The sequence below is a fragment of the Hippoglossus hippoglossus genome, chromosome 20, assembly GCF_009819705.1.
Source record: "Hippoglossus hippoglossus isolate fHipHip1 chromosome 20, fHipHip1.pri, whole genome shotgun sequence".
Lineage (NCBI taxonomy): Eukaryota > Metazoa > Chordata > Actinopteri > Pleuronectiformes > Pleuronectidae > Hippoglossus > Hippoglossus hippoglossus.
The window spans coordinates 12,402,658-12,421,328 of NC_047170.1; the positions used below are offsets into that span (position 1 = coordinate 12,402,658).

The following is an 18,671-nucleotide window of genomic DNA, read 5'->3' on the forward strand; positions in this document are numbered from 1 at the left end:
GCTCAGACTGGGAGACCACACGGGTAATTACCTGCGCCAGCCTGCCAAAAGCCCCATAAAACTGGAGTCAACAACACAGTAGTGTTAAGTTGTGTGTCTGTGCGAGTGTGTGTTTGTGTGTGCGCCTGAGTGTGTCTAATGAGGGTACATGTGCATTTAAATGCTGAACAAATTAAAGCGAGGGGGGAAAGGTAATGGGTTACTTCTTGGCACGAAGACACAGAGTTGGTACAGCGGCACCAAAATGAGCTCCCTCACCGGCTGAGCTGAGCTTCCTCGCTCGCCCGCTCGCATCGCTCTCATCCTTAAATTAGAAGTGGATGATGTTTTGTGCAGAGGAAGAGTCTGGTGATCTGAATCCGGAATATGATTTGTTTTAACGTTATTTCAAGTTATTTTTACTTATTCATCTAAAGCCTTTTGTACCGTTTGTGCCACATTTCAATTGTTGTTGTCTGTTTGAATCCCAAATTCTCTCTGTCACGCTCTCCCGTGCCACCGACAGAACTTAATGCTGCTGGGTGCCACGGCCATAGAGGACCGTCTCCAGGCTGGCGTGCCAGAGACCATCGCCACTCTCATGCGGGCCGACATCAAGATCTGGGTCCTCACGGGAGACAAGCAGGAGACGGCCATCAATATAGGTGAGAGGAAAACCCGTCTAAAAGCAACACTGCAGGCAAAGTATGAGTTTTACATCACGAGGACAGCGATTGAATTGAATCCAGGGATGGTGAGGAAGACGCAGCCTGACGTGCAGCAGCAGAGGAAACTACGTGGAGTTAATTCAGTTAGAGCCAGAAGAATAGGGGGCATTGTGTGCGCCGTCAAATGCCAGACATGTCTTCAATCTCTGAGTGAAATGTGCCAGTGTCCCAGTGGCGGAAGGGACTTTTGATTTTCCGCTGGCAGACCTCGAGGAAACTGGTGTCAGATGATTGAAAAACTAAATCTTATGTGAAGACACATGTCGCGCTCCTGCTTCAGTTTCTCAAACCTGTGTATCAGTGGCTGATCTAAATCAGGGGCCACAATTTACTCAGAGGGGCCAGTTGTATATCCAACATCCATACACAAGTCCTGGGTCACTAAGGTGAATTATCACTGAGGTGAATTAAACAACAGAAGAAGAAAAAAAAAAGCGGTTTGCAGGATTGCTTGTAGTCTTCGACACCAGTTTTTCACCTGTGTTTTGGGTTTGAACAAATCTAATCCCACCCCCCACACCCGTTCTCCCTCCACTAACTGCGTCTGTTTCTCAGGTTACTCCTGTCGCCTGGTGACACACGGCATGTCCCTCATCATCGTCAACGAGGACTCTCTGGATGTGAGTAGACCCTCCTCTTCCTCCCGCTCCCCTGCCTCCATCACGTCTCTGTACACTTTGTACGATATCTCTTTTTGGTGTGTGTTTGTGTGTTTACAGTAAAGGTGCGGGAAGGCGAGAGTGTGTGTTGGGTGGTGGGGGGGTCTTAGGAGGGTTACCGTGGGAACTAAGGTGTGGTCCCCCCGGCAGATTGGTGGGTGGGGCTCATTGTGTGCGTACATCTGCAGGTAATTAAAGTCTCTGGTGTCCCGTTGGAGAAAGGGATGAAAAGAGACAAGCAGTGAACTGTCACTTTTCCCCCCCTCTCTCTCTTTCACATACATCCACATACAGTACCTGGCTCTCAGTGTTCTCACCCTCCCCGTGGCTCTCAGCCTAACCTCTGCCGAGCTAAACGCTCACATAATGTACAGACTGAGCGCGTTAAGTGTATTTATGTTCCTGTTAGAGGGAGATCTGAGACATTCTTTATCTCCAGATTCGATTTATGCCCCAGTTATGTGTTCTTTACGTTCAGGTTTCATGTGTGACTTTACCTAAATGCCTTGATTGCTGTCATGTGTCTCTGTGTCTCACACGCAGTCCCAGACTCCCACATGTGTGTTCACATACACGTATAAACACACACACACACACACACACACACACACACACACACACACACACACACACACACACACACACACACACACACACACACACACACACAATCAGTGTTTTCACTTTTACAGAGTTTGTTTATACGTGAGACGGGGGGAGATTATGGCTCATAAACTTTAAGCCTAGGAACTGTGCGTGTGTGTGTGTGTGTGTGCTTGTGTGTTTTGTTTATGGGTGTGTGTGTGCGTGCATGTTTGTTGGCCCAAGGTGTGCGTTAATCCCTGCTGTGGAGACGTCCATGTTTACATCCATCATGCTCCTGCTTCATGCAAGTCGTTCTGCAGATGTTGGTGTGATTTGGAGATTTGAGTGTTTTTTATGAAACATCGTCAACATGACATCAGAGACCTCTGTGTAGTTAACCCTGCATCATGTGTAAACGGATTTTAATGTCGGTCATGGTTTTAATTTTAACTGCACAACTGATGACCATCACGCCGTCTCGTGCTACGCCAACTTCTAGTAAAAGAAATAGTTAAATTTTACCGTTTCTTTTACGTGTTTTTACGTGGTGTCTGAAAGCTCCCAGACTCGCTGGTCAGAAGCCAAACGGCATGCGAAGCCATTTAGATGCGGAGTGGATTGAGTCGGACAGGGTTGAGGGTAATAAGGTACTGAGAATTGCCTATATAATGAGCACAAGTGGCTGAACGCCAATACAGTTAGCACTGTAAGTGGATCATTGATAACACGGTTTGGAAGGTTCTGATCACATGTCGGACTGTAGAAGTAAATAGTTCAAAGTGTAATTGCTGTCTGGTCGATACAGTCTGGGTCAGAGGAAACTGTAAAAGCTTTTTTTTCTGTCAGCCCCTCCTCCGTTTGTTTATTTCTTACTGGTAAGTCCAATAGCACATGTGCACATACAGACTTGTATAGTTTTTATCATGAGGTCTAAATCTTTTTTTGCAGCCACACATGCGAAACAAATTCTACAGCTCATATCTACAGGTCTTATCTTTATATGTAATCTAAAATTAAATAAAAGTGAAGGGCAATTAGAGTGGCTCTCATGCATTTGGCTAGGCCCAACTGTCCCCTTCATAAAACTACATTTAAATTAACTTAGTCCAGATTTTTATTTGGATCTGCACCAAAATTGCACACACTCATAAATATAATGTTCGACAGCTCCGGGGGGGGGTTGGTGGTTCTGTCCCGTAGCTGACTCTGACTTTTCTGTGGAGAAGCACAAACACAAAGGGAAATCCCCCCCCTTTTTGGAATGAATAACTTTTTGGGTTTCATAGTCTTCATTTTTGAAAATAAAGTCTTAAATATGTTTAGGAAGGTCGTAAGTACTACATCCGTCATGCTTTAAGAAATGTTTTGGATAGTTTGTAATGTCTCTGTGTGTTGTAGTTTTCCCCAAACAATAGAGATATTAGCTCGCTGTAATGAAACTTCAAACAAGACTAATAACAGGACTGAGTCCACGATCATCCCGGTCAGTTTTATCACAGTTCACTCGTCTCAGCTGTGGGAAAGACCATGAATACTGTCTCTGTCTGTAGTTTGAGAGATAACACGGCGTAACGTTCCTCGCTGCGAGACCACTTCGCTCCAATTATGGGGAAGTGTAATTAATTCTGGTCAAACTTTGACACAGGTCTTGACTTTGATTCATTATCACCTAAAAAGTATTGGATTTAACTTGAATTATGCAGCCCCCCCTTGAAAGCACCACTGTTGCAGAAGAAGAATCTTTTTATTTGACAGTCTCGGGTTGACGTTAAAATATGGGTCACGAGTGGCGTTTTTCATGTGACAAGTCCATGATGTACTGTCTGCTTTAGTGCCACCCACTTTCAAGTGGGTGTGAATATTAAACAACAAACACGAGACAGATAAACAAGATCACATAACCGCTGCAACTGAATTCAGTTAGAAAAGAGGAGAAATAAAATCCTGGTTCTCATTTGTTTATACACAAAATACAGTGATGGCGTCCTGCAGGTTTTCAGGCATTTGTCCGATCAGATAACTGATATTCTCATCTCATGAAATAAAGTTCATCATATGCACAAATCTAGATTTACTTTCTGATATATGTGAATTTAGGTGTAGACACGTGCTCTCTCTTTTAGATGCATGTATCCTGCTCATGTGTGTCACAGTCATGCGTGTCGATCAGGTCGGCTTCACAGAGCTCTGGTCATGTCTGCTGGTCACTGTGGATGAAAGCGACACTTTTTTCTCTGCTTCACTTATCTCGCACTTAAAATAACTCTCACCGGCTCAACTCCTTTATCCTCTATGGCCTGTGTGCAAGTTCAACCTGCGGCGTGAGTGAAAACAGAATCTCACCTCAACGTCGACCTCCTGTTCCCCCATTTAAAAAATAAATAAATAATAAAGTGTCCCACTTAGGTCTCACCCTCTCTGCGCTGTTAGCGGCGCGAGTGCTGATCTGTGCGGTTGATCTCGCCGTCCAGGAGGAAGACGCTGAGACCGCGCTCAATGTCTCCTTCACACCGCTGCCTCCACATCTGTCAGCGCCCCGTCCACACACAGGAAGCGACTACACAGCGTCTGTGGTGTGTGACAGGAAAAATGCGTGTGTGTGTCTGTTGGAGGGAGAGCAGGAACAACACAAATATGGTGTTTATCTTTGCGGTCGTTAAGGAGTGTGTTTGTGAATAAAGCAGAGGGATGTTTATTGTACTTCATGTTAGAGATGAACAATCTGGATAGAGAAATGGAAGGGGGGAGATTTTTAGCTGAGCCATGTGGGGGCGATGAGTGAGTGGTAACACGATCTCCTTTTGCTGCTCCTCTGCATCTAAACAAACCCCGTGAGCAATGCCTCCTGGGTAAACGGTTTGTGAGCGCTGAAGCCGTGACAAGTGCCATCTGTCGCCTCCAAAACACACAGACTGACACCCTGAAGCATACGATCCTATGCTCGCCGTTTACCCAAGATGCACTGGCACATGATCGGCTTGATAGTTCTGTATATACATTACGCTTAACTTTCCCACAATCCCTCTCTGTCTGTCATGCTGCCCGCAGTACAACTCTTAAACAAACAACATCTCTCTTCTGCTCATTAATCATCTGCTCGCACACAGACACACACACACATACACACATATGTTGTGCCTCAGCATGCATGCTCCATTGTTCTGGCATTTTTCATTTTCTAATAGTTTTTTTGGTACACGGGCCCCCCCCCCCACTGTTTAACACCACATGTGTGTGTCTGTATGTTTTTTTGTCAGCTGCATGTATGTATGTGCGTGTGCGTGTGTGTGTGTCTGGCTCAGGCAGCAGAGGATGTGGGTGTTTGCACAGATGCACAGTCTGATAATTAAACGCTGTATTAAATCTCACTGGTGACAGAATCTGCACCTCAGATACGAGCGCGTCTTTCTCCACCTTCTCTTCACTCAGCAGGACTCCCTCGTTCTTTCAGTCTCGTCCCACTCCATGTCCGTCGTTCTCTCCCTCTTTGTACATTCTCTCATTCATCTTACTCAGTCCTTTTTTTTGGTATATTTTTTTTATGCTTGTTATAATAGCTCCAGTGATCCTGGTCTCTCTGAAGGGACAGGGTGGCCTGGAACGGGTCAACATTTTCCCGTCCTTTCTGTGTTCATATATATATATATTTATATATACAGGAAAGAGATAAGTGTGTTTGTTCTCATGCATTTTATGGTGAAGTGTGCAATCGGAGAAGGTGACCTGTGATATCTCAAACCGCCTCCATGCCCTGCCCATTCTGTGATCCAAATATAAACCTGATAAAATTCCGTGCAGCAGGGTCTGTGGACATGGTTTACAAAGTGTGTGTGGGTGTGTTTCCGCCCTCTCCGAGCTCAGATGCATATGAAAAATAAACATTTATTTTGGAGCTTAAAAAGCGCTTGCTAATGAGATCTGTCATAATGAAACGGTGCAATCAAAGAATTAGGCTTTTCTTTCTTTCTTTTCCTCTGAGGTCTCCAGAAATAGCAGGTAATTTTAAGCGTGAGAAAGGGGGAAACCACACAGGGAAGCGTTTTTCTTTGCCTTCGTGTTTGTTCTCTTTCAGAAAGTGTTAACAGATCATAGTGGACCCAGCTGTTTCTTTTCATGTTAAGACGTTGTTCTTTTGTCAGAGGGATTCGGTTGGGTCTGGTCTTGCCGTGTTTAGTGTGCGGCCGACTGTTTAGCTTTAAGAGCTAACCAGTGTTTGTACCATAGTTACTTTTTTAATCTCCTGTAGCTTCCCTGCAGACGCAGCCTGGTTATTATCCCTGGTTATCTCAGCCACTGAAGCTTTGACTGGACCTGCTGTGACAAGTCACTGTGATGCATTAGTGCCTCAATGCTAAGCAGCTGAATGTTGTACATGTAGGGGCTGACCCATACACGTGAGCCTCTCTGTGCCTGTATGGCCTGATCATTATACCAGACAGTTACTCATTGGACCATCATTATATTTCTGTAAATAGATTGAGAAAGATGTAGAATTTGCAGTTGTCCCCTAAAAAAAATCCTATATAAAATGGTTTGTTAGCTTGTCAGTAGGATTAAGCAAAAACTACTGAACACATATCCACAAAACTTGGTGGAAGGATGGATGGGACGAGGGCCAAGAAAAAAATATTTTGGATCCGGACAAAAGAGTGGATCCAGAATTAAATCAAAGTTTCTAAACATGTCCCCCTCATACCTTTTTATATGATAAAGGTCATACTTAATAAATAAGCAGTCATCATCATGGCTTCATGCTTCCAGTTTTAGGGCCCGGTCACACATACACAAATGTATTAGTGACAAACCTTCCCGTTCACTTCCAGTCTGTGGGAGAAAGAAGGTGAAGGAAACCTTCGTGAGGGGAATCCCATTCACATGGAGTTGAGGTGAACTCTGACTCTCACGTTTGCGTATGTGTCAACAAATGCCGGTCTGAAAAAAACCAGATTCAGGGATGGTGATGTCACAAACCTCAGAGACCAATCCTGTCACCTTGTGGGTGGGGCTCAGCAGCTGGAAAAGGCTCCTCAACCAATGGTGAGCTGTGAGGGTGGGGAGATGAGGAGCGGGGTAAGAAATGATGAAGGAAGGTGTAGAGTTACATTTAATCCATTTTTAGGCCGTGAGGGGGATTTTTTTCATGACAAACCTTTTGAATATGTTATTATGAGGAACAAAGACGAGCTTTAGGGGGGATAATAAGCAGCTGAGTCGGTCTTTAATGATGTGAAAGTGCATTTTTTAAAATATTTTCACCAATTTCCTTTGAAATAATTCATTAATCTTGATGAAAAAAGTCAGGCACTTTTGCAATGTAAGGGGACTCTTGCAGAGGTATGTGCTCTAAGTGCCATTGTAGTCTACAGTGTTTTTATACTGTAATTTTTCACTTATGAGCTGTTTACTTTGCTTTATGCTGCTGAGGCTTTTGTGTCCATTCCTCTGTGATGGGGTGAAGACAAGCAGAGAAAAAATTAAAAGGTTCTCATCTCTCACACTCGCACGCCATGTACGCACAAACTCACTAACAACCAATGCATGCGTCTGTCACACATGCATACACGTGTTTTACTCCACTATAAAAACACATGCACTTCACTCTCACACACGCACACAGCCCCTTTGTGTTTCAGAACTCTGACAACCTGTAATCTGCTTTAATCCCTTCATTATGTTTTTGTTTTCCTTTCCCCTGTTTGGGGGGAAAAAGGTGAATGCAAACAGGAATTCCGGCGCACAAAGAAAAACACACAGCCTCAGGCTGAGAAAACAAGAGCAGGGATTTTTTTGGGGTAAGAGGAGGCATGTGTGCGTTGCTATTTGGCAAGAAGTAGAGCGACTCTGTTGTTGATGGGGTTGTCTCACAATCATGGCCTCTACATGCGAGTGTGTTTGTGTCCGCTCGCTGTGTTGTCTCTTCCACACGCGCTGATGGTTTGACACAGGGTTCATCTCCCAGTGGGTCACTGGACTCTCTCTGGCCTCATGGCCGACAATAACCCACTGAGAGAGATTATGTAGATTCTTAACGGCACCAAACGTCCAAATGTTTGTGCACTTTTCTGTGTGGAGTTTAGTCTTCAGTGGCTGATTGCTCTGTTATTATTGTCCATGTTTCCATAAACAATTCCTTCTATGGGTTATTTCACTTTGCGTCATTCCTTGTTTATTATGTGTGTAAGCTGAATTCCACATGTTAAACTAACAAAAGTGTCCCGAGATAAGAGACTAAGTGAGCTGTCAGCGACTGTACTGGATTTTCCTAATGGATAAAAATGTCTTGTTCCATCTGTTTAGTGTTGGAGTGATTTTAACAGACTTTAACCTGAACACGCCTGGTGATGCTCCCAATGTAAAGAGCTGTTAGTAAACACTATGTCAGGGCTGGAGCTGTAGAGCAGAAATAGGTTTTAATATCTCTTTAGTTAGTTGTCTTTGTTCTGACATGTTGTAACATGAAGGACTATGAAGAGGAAATAAATTCTGACATTTCTAGAGTAAAGTCATAATATTATAGGAACCCCAATCTCATTATTTCTTGAGAAACTATGAAACCCCCTTTGAATATCGCACAGATGTAACCAACCGTAACCTCACAGTCGACCACTACCACACACATTTCCTCCAAGTCTGTGTGGTTCTTTCCTCAGAATAGACGGTTTCTTACACAAATTCCTGACACATAATATTTTGACCCCTCAGAACCACATTATTTTGTTATTTGTGAAATCTATACTGAATTATAACTTCACAAGATTCACCACGTTCCTCATTTTAACGCTGGCCACAGTCGGATCTTCTGATATTCTCCTGAGTGGCTCTAGTGCGCCGTCGTATTGTGAAGATGATTCTTAATTGAAATTTAACCATTGTTTCTTTTTATTAGTTTTTTAAATTGCTGTTGGTTAACAATCAGAACGGCTGAACAACTGTAACTCTTTGTCTACACACCTCGAAACATATATTGTTATTCTATTATGTTTATGCTCTATAACATTGGGATCTTATGGAAATCCGACTTTAAATCAATGTGTGTGTGTGACTGGTAGCTTGTACTGGGCCTGCTCCTCCACATGGAATTCATTACATCTCCATGGGACGTTTATTTTCTCTATTAATCTCTGTTCCTCTATTATCAAGAGCTCCATCAAAACTGCCACAAACTTCTGCCTTGCAGGGAAGCCGACACACACACATAAATAAATGAACAATACATTCATCCAACTCATTTATCCCTTTCACTCTTCTCCTCTGCTCTGTATTTGTCATTCTCAACGTGCCGCCTCAACCTTGCAGCATCAGTGTGTTGTCATGACGTCTAGAAACAACTGTGAGCTTTATATTGGCGTTCATAATCGTTTTAATGTACACAGAAGCAAATTCTTTCCTCACATGAAGAGAGCCTGTGCAGCCGTGGCCATATGTCTTCCATTTATCGCCGGCGGTTTTGACTTTTAAACAAATTGGTCTGTGTGTCGTATTTTCACCACCACGATTTCCCCGCAAAACATGAAACCAGGGCAGCTGTCTGATTGCATAAGACAAAGAATCGCTTTCAGGGTGAGATGTTGAGTTATGATTGGTCAGAGGGCAGATTAGGATCTACAGGAACGTGGTTGGCAGGTTCAGAGGTTTGGTTTTCTTTGGAGGCCAATAGTATTTCATCCTGCTGTACATCCAAATGTGTGAGAGTTGAGGAGATGGAGGCAGTAAAAGCATGTTGATAAAATGTCCACTTGTCTTGGAACTGAAAGAGGGGACATATCTGATCAATCTTTCTTACGAATAAAACTTTTCTCTCCGTGTCTTTGTCTTAGGCCACTCGTGCCACGCTGACGGCCCACTGTTCGTCGCTGGGCGATTCTCTGAGGAAGGAGAACGAGCTGGCGCTGATCATCGACGGCCAGACGCTGAAGTACGCGCTGTCCTTCGAGCTCCGCCAGGCTTTCCTCGACTTGGCTTTGTCCTGCAAGGCCGTCATCTGCTGCCGGTAAGGAAAACACTCATTTAGGGCATTGTATGTCAACATTGTATATTAATCTAAAAGGTAATGACAATTTGTCGTAGTTGTGGTGTGTCTATAAGCCTCTGTGTCAATAAATAGGAGCATGAAGATTGAACATCCTGTGGAAAGGTTCATTAACTTCATATTTGATGACGTGTGAAGTATGGACAAAATTGACCTCCTGTCATCGAACGAACAAATCAGTCTGAAAGACGTCTAGACAAAGTCTGGAGTTTTAATCAGTCAGGAGGAAAAGCTCTGTGTATGGAGACGTCCGTACAGATACACAGCGTCATTGTGCTGCTGTGGGAAACCCCGACATGTAAATCAATAGAGAGATCCACCCAATGAAATGTACAAACTCCCAATAATATTTTTAAGACATGTTGACAATCTCGGTGAGGTAAATCCTTGATTTTAGTTGCTTGTTGTACCAGGCTTCGATCTGTACATTCTCCACCTTTTTATAGATATAGAGATGGATGGAAGGATGGATAGATACATATGGATGGATAGCTGGAGATAGATGAATGGAGTTGTAGATAGATGGATGTATGTATGGAGATAGAGATGGATGATATAGGTAGATATAGAGACTAATAGATAGATGGATGCTGTAGATTTTTTAGATTTTTGTAACACCTGTGTTCAAAAAGATGACACATACCTGCACATTATCTCATTACCTCTTCTTTTATTACAACACGTACGCGACTGTGGTTTAACCACAAATTGCCTCCATGAGCTAAAGATACAGGTTTGTGCTGCAACGACACATTAGACAACGTGTAATGAATGTCGTTAAATGCTAAAACACCTATGTGCAAGTCCAGAGTAAGTGTTGACAGGACGAGGTGGTGGTGAGAGTGTGAGTCACTGGATTTAAATCCTTAAACTGCTCATTTTAATGAAAGGAAGCAAATCAGCAACTGGAAGCAGCTGTTATAAGAACAAAAACACAAAGCTCAACTGGACCTCGGCACAGACGGAGAAAAAGTGTGTGTGTGACCGTGCACAGGCCTGCATACCTGCATGTGTTTGTATATGTTGTCGGTTGCCCACGGTCTGCAAATGAATGAGGATGATAAAAGTCCGTCCCGCTGCACAGCAGGAGAAATGTAACATGCTCAACTTCATGGAAATGTCAAAGTCATGACTCACTTACTGCTGGTACCCCAGGAATGGGCACAAGAACACACACACGCGCACACACGCACACACACACACACACACACATGCACGGACAAAAGACGCGTGGAAAGTCTTTTATTAAACATCACAGCTGGTGCTGAGTGGAACATGACCAAAAAAGGGAACATGCAGTAAACATAGTATGAACAGAGTGCACTTTGTATCAATGGAAATGTATAATGGCTGTGTGCGTTGGTGTGTGTGTGTGTGTGTGTGTGTGCGTGTGTGTGCGTTCATGCAGCCAAGAGGGAAGTAATTGACTCTCTTGCGTATCCAGCCCATATCCGGACTCGGCTCTCACAGGCCTCACAAACAGCCTCCAGCTTCCTCTCCTCTGTTCCCCGCTCCTTCACTACATCCCCGTGCTCCCCTTTACCTCCGTTCCTCTATCTCTCCCTACCCCAGCGAGAGCTTGGTACCAAACATCCCTTCCTTTTTTTTTTTCATGCAGACCAAAATGAGCATAGAGCATGTGAAGAAAATACATTTTTAGACCATGTGCAAACTTCCGGTACCGAAGCGTGAAGTTGTGAGACGATGTGGAGTTTTGATAAAAGGCCGTGTACCGTGACGTCAATGATGATGTCACAGTTTTATTGTAACCCGTGCAGCCTAAAAACAAATGGGTGGTTGGGGTCTTTACAACTGTCACTGTCAACACCGCGCTTCGTGGAGTCCGCAGCTACAATCCCACCATGTTTGGAGTTCACCAGAGAAAATCAAAGAACTGACTCCAAGATACGCAGACAGAGATTTCTGGATTTATTAGGAAGATTGTTAAATGAGATGAATTTACAGAGAAGTTTGGGGAAAACAACCAAGTTTTTTCCTTGTCGCGCATTTACTCTCGTGTTGGTTTCTTCCCTAGTAATCATCACAATGCTTTAGATTCATCCTGCGACCCCTGAGAGAACCAGAGCCAGGTGACTCATGTAATGTGTGTGTGTGTGTGTGTGTGTGTGTGTGTGTGTGTGTGTGTGTGTGTGTGTGTGTGTGTGTATGTGTGTAGGGCACTGTACTGCGTTACTACATAATCAGCTAGAGGTTTGACTTTTAAGTAGAGGTGTCTCTGTGATAATCTCTCTCTATCTGCTGTATGCGTATGATGGATGTGTGTGTGTGATTCAGGGGCGGGGACGTTGAGTGCACTCGTACGCATGGGTTCCTGACTTCAGTCCGCGTTTGTTTACAGGAGGACTTAGCGGCTGCTTATTTTCTGCTCAGTTCCACCGTGGAGAGCACCGCGGGGCTTTCATCTCCCCGATGCCACTTTACACAGTCGCAGTCGTTAGTCGTGTTTAGAGGAAACGTAGAGCGGGAAAGAAAGGGGGAGATAAAGGGAGATTTGTGGTGGGAGGCCTGGGAGACGCGCAGGCAGACGCACTCGCGCACACTTCAGACGCAGGAACAGGAAAATACAAAGAGCAGAGGTTGATCCCATCCTTCAGCGATGACTTCAGAGGCCAAGTTTCTGAGGTTTTACCCCTGGAAATATCCTGTGGCGTGTGTGTGTGCGGAGGAGGGGGCGGATTGTGCATGTGTGTGTGTAAATGTGTGTTTTTGCGCCACGCCAGTGTATGAATGAAGCGGACCACCCAGCTCTGTGATTTATGCTTGACCGGTACATGATCCTACATCCATATTCATAGAAGAACAACCATCGCTGTGACCCGTAGCCTCCAGCAGAGCGTGTGCGTGTGAGGGGCTTTGCAGCTGCTCATGATTTGATTTTGTCATATCTTTATCAAAGCAGCATATTGTATTCTGTTTGCATGTGATGCCTCTTGTGGCCGCACATAATTTAATATTGTAACATCATTATCAGAGCACTGACGAACAGAGTGGAGCTGCACCTGACACACACACACACACACACACACACACACACACACACACACACACACACACACACACACACACACACACACACACACACACACACACACACACTCATTGTGAAAGTCCCTCTTGAACTGTTTGAAGTATTGGCAACAATTTAAGTGGATCCTCAAGCATAGATGCTCAAGTTACCATCATGTTGTACTGCACGTCTCTTCAAAACTATATTTAGAGAAATACAGTATATGTTTAATATCTGGATTTGATCTATAAATCCAGTTGAGTTACTCACGTGCTTACCAGACAGTTGACGGTTAAAACAGTAACCGAGTTTGAAGAGGAAAACCAGACATCATGTAAAACTCAAACTTACTATATATTAAAGTCTAATAGGAACATTTGCCATCATTTGTCTCACACTGTTCATTAGACTTTACAGTTTCATGTCCTGTACTATGAGAAATCTAACTTTGCTTTGTTGTACAAGTTAAATCCCTGTTCCAGTGTCGGTTTTCTCCCTTTGTCGATGTACAGTATTGGTTTTCACCACAGGTTGTGAGGGCAATGCTCACTTGAGCTCTGTGCATGTGAATGACAGTGAACTGGCAGAGGAGAACGCCTCCTCATGCAGAGCGTGTTGTGAAAACAGAGATGGAGGCAAATTCAGTCGTAGTCCCTGGGTCGAGAATGCAGCATTTAAGAATGTAAACACCGTGTGCGGTTGGAGTTTTCCTCTCACGACCTCCTCCGAAGATCACGACCAGTTAAGGGTGATTGTTCCTAATCTCAGCTGACATCAGGCGAGAGGCGGAGTGCGCAGTGGACAGGTCACCAGTCTGTCATAAACCTGCCATACAGGCTCACATTCACACCCACGGGCAATTTAGAGGCGACAATTAAATTAACCCGCATGTGTTTGGACGAAGTTCCTGGAGAAAACTTGCACACTGGCACCGGTGGGACATGAGAACACCACAGAAAGGCGTTGACCAAACAGGCGTTTGAACCACAGACTTCATATAAAACAATGCGTCTCCACTTCCTCCCACTATCCAGAAATGATCCAACATATTGAACGCCGTGATCCAAGGCATTCTGAGCCAGAGTCCACGCAGCTTTTATAGCATCAAAAAAATGTCCTGGATCACACATGAATTCAGATTTACGGGTGCAGGACTAACGACATCATGGTTGACACTTTCAAACATTTTCTTCTTCAGAATTTTAAATTTTCATCTCCAGCACACAAATCAAAAACACATCACAACTTCCATCTGTGGCAAATGGAGCCAAGAAACAGGGAGTAAATCCAGAGAGAACCACCACGGGGGGGAGGGGGCAGCAAGGGATGAAGGGTGTCATTTCAGAGACGCAACACATGACTCCATTAAGTGTAAAGAAAAAATACCCATAGTGCTTCAGAAAGCGCCTCGCCATCAACTCTCAGCGGCCCTGAGGGGAAGCATCTGTAATCGAGCCTCCCTCGGTCCTCCATTGTTGGCGGAGAGACAGAACCGGTTATAGACAGAGGATCAGTGATACGGGTCAAGAGGGTGGAGTACCACTGGAAGCTCCCCCGACACACACACACACACACACACACACACACACACACACACGTATACATAAACGCATCAAACGTGAGCTTCTCAGTCTTTTGAGCAGAACAGTGAATCATTGTTTCCTAATACCAGGTGAAGAGCAGTAAACAGAGCTGGGCCAGCCCTTTATCTGTCTCTCTCTTTCAACTCCTTCTCATTCTTAACTTCCTAGACTTAATTCTTTCTTTCCTTATGACTGTTATTTGCTCGCCATCTTCCCCTCTACCCCCTAAACCCCGACAGCTCTATGAATTTAACATAACAATTTCTTTTGACTCTCTCCCCAGAGTGTCTCCGCTGCAGAAGTCCGAGATCGTGGACATGGTGAAGAAACACGTGAAGGCCATCACGCTGGCAATAGGGGACGGCGCGAATGACGTGGGCATGATACAGACGGCTCACGTCGGAGTGGGGATCAGCGGCAACGAGGGCATGCAGGCCACCAACTCCTCTGACTACTCCATAGCACAGGTTGGCTGGCGGACGAATCGTGGAGCCATGAGCGTAGATAATGGATGCGTGTTTGGTTGCCCACCCTGCTGACGTGTCTTTAGGGCAAGACACTGAACCCTCACCTGCTCACTGTTCAGTTAATCCCGACCTTTGACCTTCCTCTAGGGGGACAACTGAAAGGAGAGTTTGTTTACAGGGGCCACTCACATATCATGTTGTCAATACAAACTGTGAGCAAGTGGAGAAGCCTCGTCCATCTTTATTTACAGTCTATGGTTCAGTTCATTTATCAGTGAACAGAGGAAAACATCATCTCTAATGGATTTACTCCTTTTCTCTCTTTTATATCATTGTTAATTGAATATCTTTGCTCAGACAAAACAAGCAATTTGAAGACGTCACTTTAAAACTTAAATCTACATAGCTCATTGTGGCGACTCAATGGAGATGTGATTAGGCTGAAACAACCTGAGGGTTCAGGAGTCTTGTCTTTTTCTGTGTCTGTCTCTCACGCAGATGTTTTCTGTCACTTTCACTGTTTTACTTTATCTCTTCACCTCCGGGCATCTTGCACAACTTATCTCTATCAGTGAGCGTCCTCTCCCCTCAGCTCTCTCCTTCTCTCCCTGTGACATTCTTCATGCCATTTTCTGTCTCTTATCATTACTTCATTCATCTTTGTATCTATGCCGATGTTTAAGTGTTTCTCTCTCCCTCTCTGATTGGCAGTTCTGCTACCTTGAGAAGCTGCTATTGGTCCATGGGGCGTGGAGCTACAACCGTGTCACCAAGTGCATCCTCTACTGTTTCTATAAGAACGTGGTCCTCTACATTATAGAGGTGAGAGTTCTGCCACCACATGCTCTTTGTTTCACACACACTCGCACACACACACACACACACACATATGCACACACAGGCTTACGCACACAGTTACATTAACAGAGATGTTTTGCAGCTGTTTGTCGACGTGGCGGACAGTGATGGACGAGGTGCCCTTCTGGTGTCTGCTTTCTGTCTCTTTTACTCTCACACACACACACACACACACACACACACACACACACACACACACACACTGCACAGAAAAAAAACGTGTGTTGTAGATCAGCAGCGATGAGACCTTGGCTCCAAGGGTCGACGTGTGTGTGTGTGTGTGTGTGTGTGTGTGTGTGTGTGTGTGTGTGTGTGTGTGTGTGTGTGTGTGTGTGTGTGTGTGTGTGTGTGTGTGTGTGTGTGTGTGTGTGTGTGTGTGTGTGTGTGTGTGTGTGTGTGTGTGTGTGTGTGTGTTGCCTGATGCCTGCCTGTCTGTAATGGGGGGTATTTGTCAGCTGTGCTCCACCCTCCACTCACCCTCTGTCTGACATTAAGGATGCCAGCAGGTGCAGGTCCTCATGGGAGCTGCAGCCTGTTGCCCACTGTCCCACTCACATCACCACAGTGTGTGTGTGTTTCTGTGATTATCTCACATGATTGGCTCCCTGCAGAGCACTCTAGGCCAAAGGTTAGAGACTGTCTCTGTCCACTTAGAGGAGACAGAATAAGGGGGATGGGTGTGTGTGTCTCTGTGTGTGAGAGAGTGTTATTTTGTGTATCTGACCTCACCCCTAGGCTGTAGGCTGCACTGTATGCCCCAGGAATGCCACAACTCCCACCAGTGGCCCCAAACATTTTCTCTATCGGCCCTCAGATCAGCTTGTGTCTGCTCCACGAATGTGTGTGTGTGTGTAAACAAGGCGTTAATGAAGGTTTCCCCTGGGCCACAGTCACATTTAAGCATTGTGTTTTGGGTAAATTAAGCTCTGTGGAGTCAGACTGTGGTTTCAGAGGCAGCCACAAGCTGTGTGAGGAATGCTTTTAAAACTTCATGCTCAGTGGTTTTAATGGAGCCACAGGAAGTGCAACCAGCATATTTTTATATTGTAAAATCGATAAGTCGTTGCCAAATCATGATTCGCTGGAAGGACTTTTTTAAACAAATCGGACCATCGTCTCTCTGCCTCAAACAATTCCTGTCAACGCTGCTGCTCTCTGAGCCGGAGGTGATGTTTGCTGCTTTTATTCCAGGGGTTTCCTCACGAGGATGACATGAAATTCCTATTATGTGTTTGAGCAACATCATTCAAAGGAAATCTGATCTCAGCTTGTCCTAGAATCACAGCGACTTTTTGTTTTTTTAAAGTCAGAAATTGTTAAAACTTCCCAGCAGGCCCCAGAATCTCACCTCATCATCTACTGATTGAGTACATGACTACATCCATACTTCTATGTTTTCATTCAAAATAAAACGATTTTTGTACAAACAACAAGCGTGACGAATCAGCAAAAGTTTCATCATGACCAACACGACCTAATCAGCAAAGGGTTGTGAGTGTCATCATTTTTAAAACATCTCTGTTTCAGACTAAAACACTGCCCTGAAGTTTTCAAACTAAAATGAGGCCAGCAGAGTTTCCAAACTGGACGCTACATCCATTTTCCGTAGCAGAGCTGATGCGTTTTCAAATGATTAAGCATCAGCTCTGCTACGGAAAATGGATGTAGCCTGAAACTACTAAATCAAATGAGCTCAGGTGATGAGCGGTGTGCAGGATTTATGGATTCTTCATGCACTGCAATGCTTGAAGTGCTCTACTACATGTGTATATGTACCAGCGGCATAAATTTGTCCATCTCTCTGCACTGTTTCCACTATCATTGTATCCCTAAAGGCAGATTTACCCTCCTCTATTGTTCCTCTCATCCCCCTCTCATCCCTCTCTTTGTGACCCAGCTCTGGTTTGCCTTTGTGAACGGCTTCTCGGGGCAGATCCTGTTTGAGCGCTGGTGTATAGGCCTCTACAATGTGGTGAGTTTTACGTCTCTACTCGCTCTCAAACTACCTCTCTCTTTAACTCTTCTCCATTTCTCCACTATATCCCCCCCCCCCCTCCGCCTGCTTGACATCCATCACCCTCTCTCTTGCTCTCCACCTATCTCCTGATCAATCTCACTCTACTTTCTTATCACTGCTCTCTACACACACATTTGTATGCACGTGTGTGTCTGAGAGTATGTCTCTATGGCTGCTTTCAGACATGCACTGAAATGTTTCCAGAGGGCCTGAATGTGAGAACGCAAATATCAGAGTCAGTTGCTCTGGACATTTTCAGGAACTTTTCCTGTCGGCCTTCTAGTAAAGTGTCCGGAAAATATCAGAGTGAGCCCATGTGAGAATAACGTAGGAGAATGTCTGGAAAATTCACAGCAAGCGAGTGGACATGTTGATTAAAGCGTTTTGAACATGACGTACGCACAACTGGAAGAATACAAATATCTCAAAAGAGGAGCCATACACGTAGAAGATGCTGACAAAGATGTCAACTCCGAAAGAAAAAACGAGATTTGAGAGCGTTTGGCGATGTGTTGATGTGCTGTAAACAAAACCATGTGATGTCTGGAGCAGGATTTACACGTCACGTTCTGCATCCTGCATGCTCTACCCAAGTGCCTGCCCTAACATGAATGTTCCAGACATTTCTCTGTTGCTGTGAACGTGTCTGACCCGAACAAGCTCCTCTTGTGTTCCTCACACGTCAAAGACAAACTGTCCAGACCAAATTTTCTCAAAGTTCTTCAAAGTTCATATCTG

General features: G+C 44.6%; 1 protein-coding gene across 6 annotated transcripts in view; it reads left to right on the forward strand.

The window, feature by feature from the left end:
- The window catches only part of atp8a2 (ATPase phospholipid transporting 8A2), a 50,837-nt gene that overhangs the window by 22,059 nt on the left and 10,107 nt on the right, over positions 1–18,671 (forward strand). For all 6 annotated transcript variants that reach the window (XM_034572125.1, XM_034572126.1, XM_034572122.1 and 3 more), the window contains 6 exons: positions 506–644; positions 1,263–1,327; positions 9,769–9,941; positions 14,875–15,058; positions 15,770–15,880; positions 17,814–17,888. In XM_034572125.1, the coding sequence (XP_034428016.1) occupies positions 506–644; positions 1,263–1,327; positions 9,769–9,941; positions 14,875–15,058; positions 15,770–15,880; positions 17,814–17,888 (747 nt within the window). The remainder of the gene's footprint in view (positions 1–505; positions 645–1,262; positions 1,328–9,768; positions 9,942–14,874; positions 15,059–15,769; positions 15,881–17,813; positions 17,889–18,671) is intronic.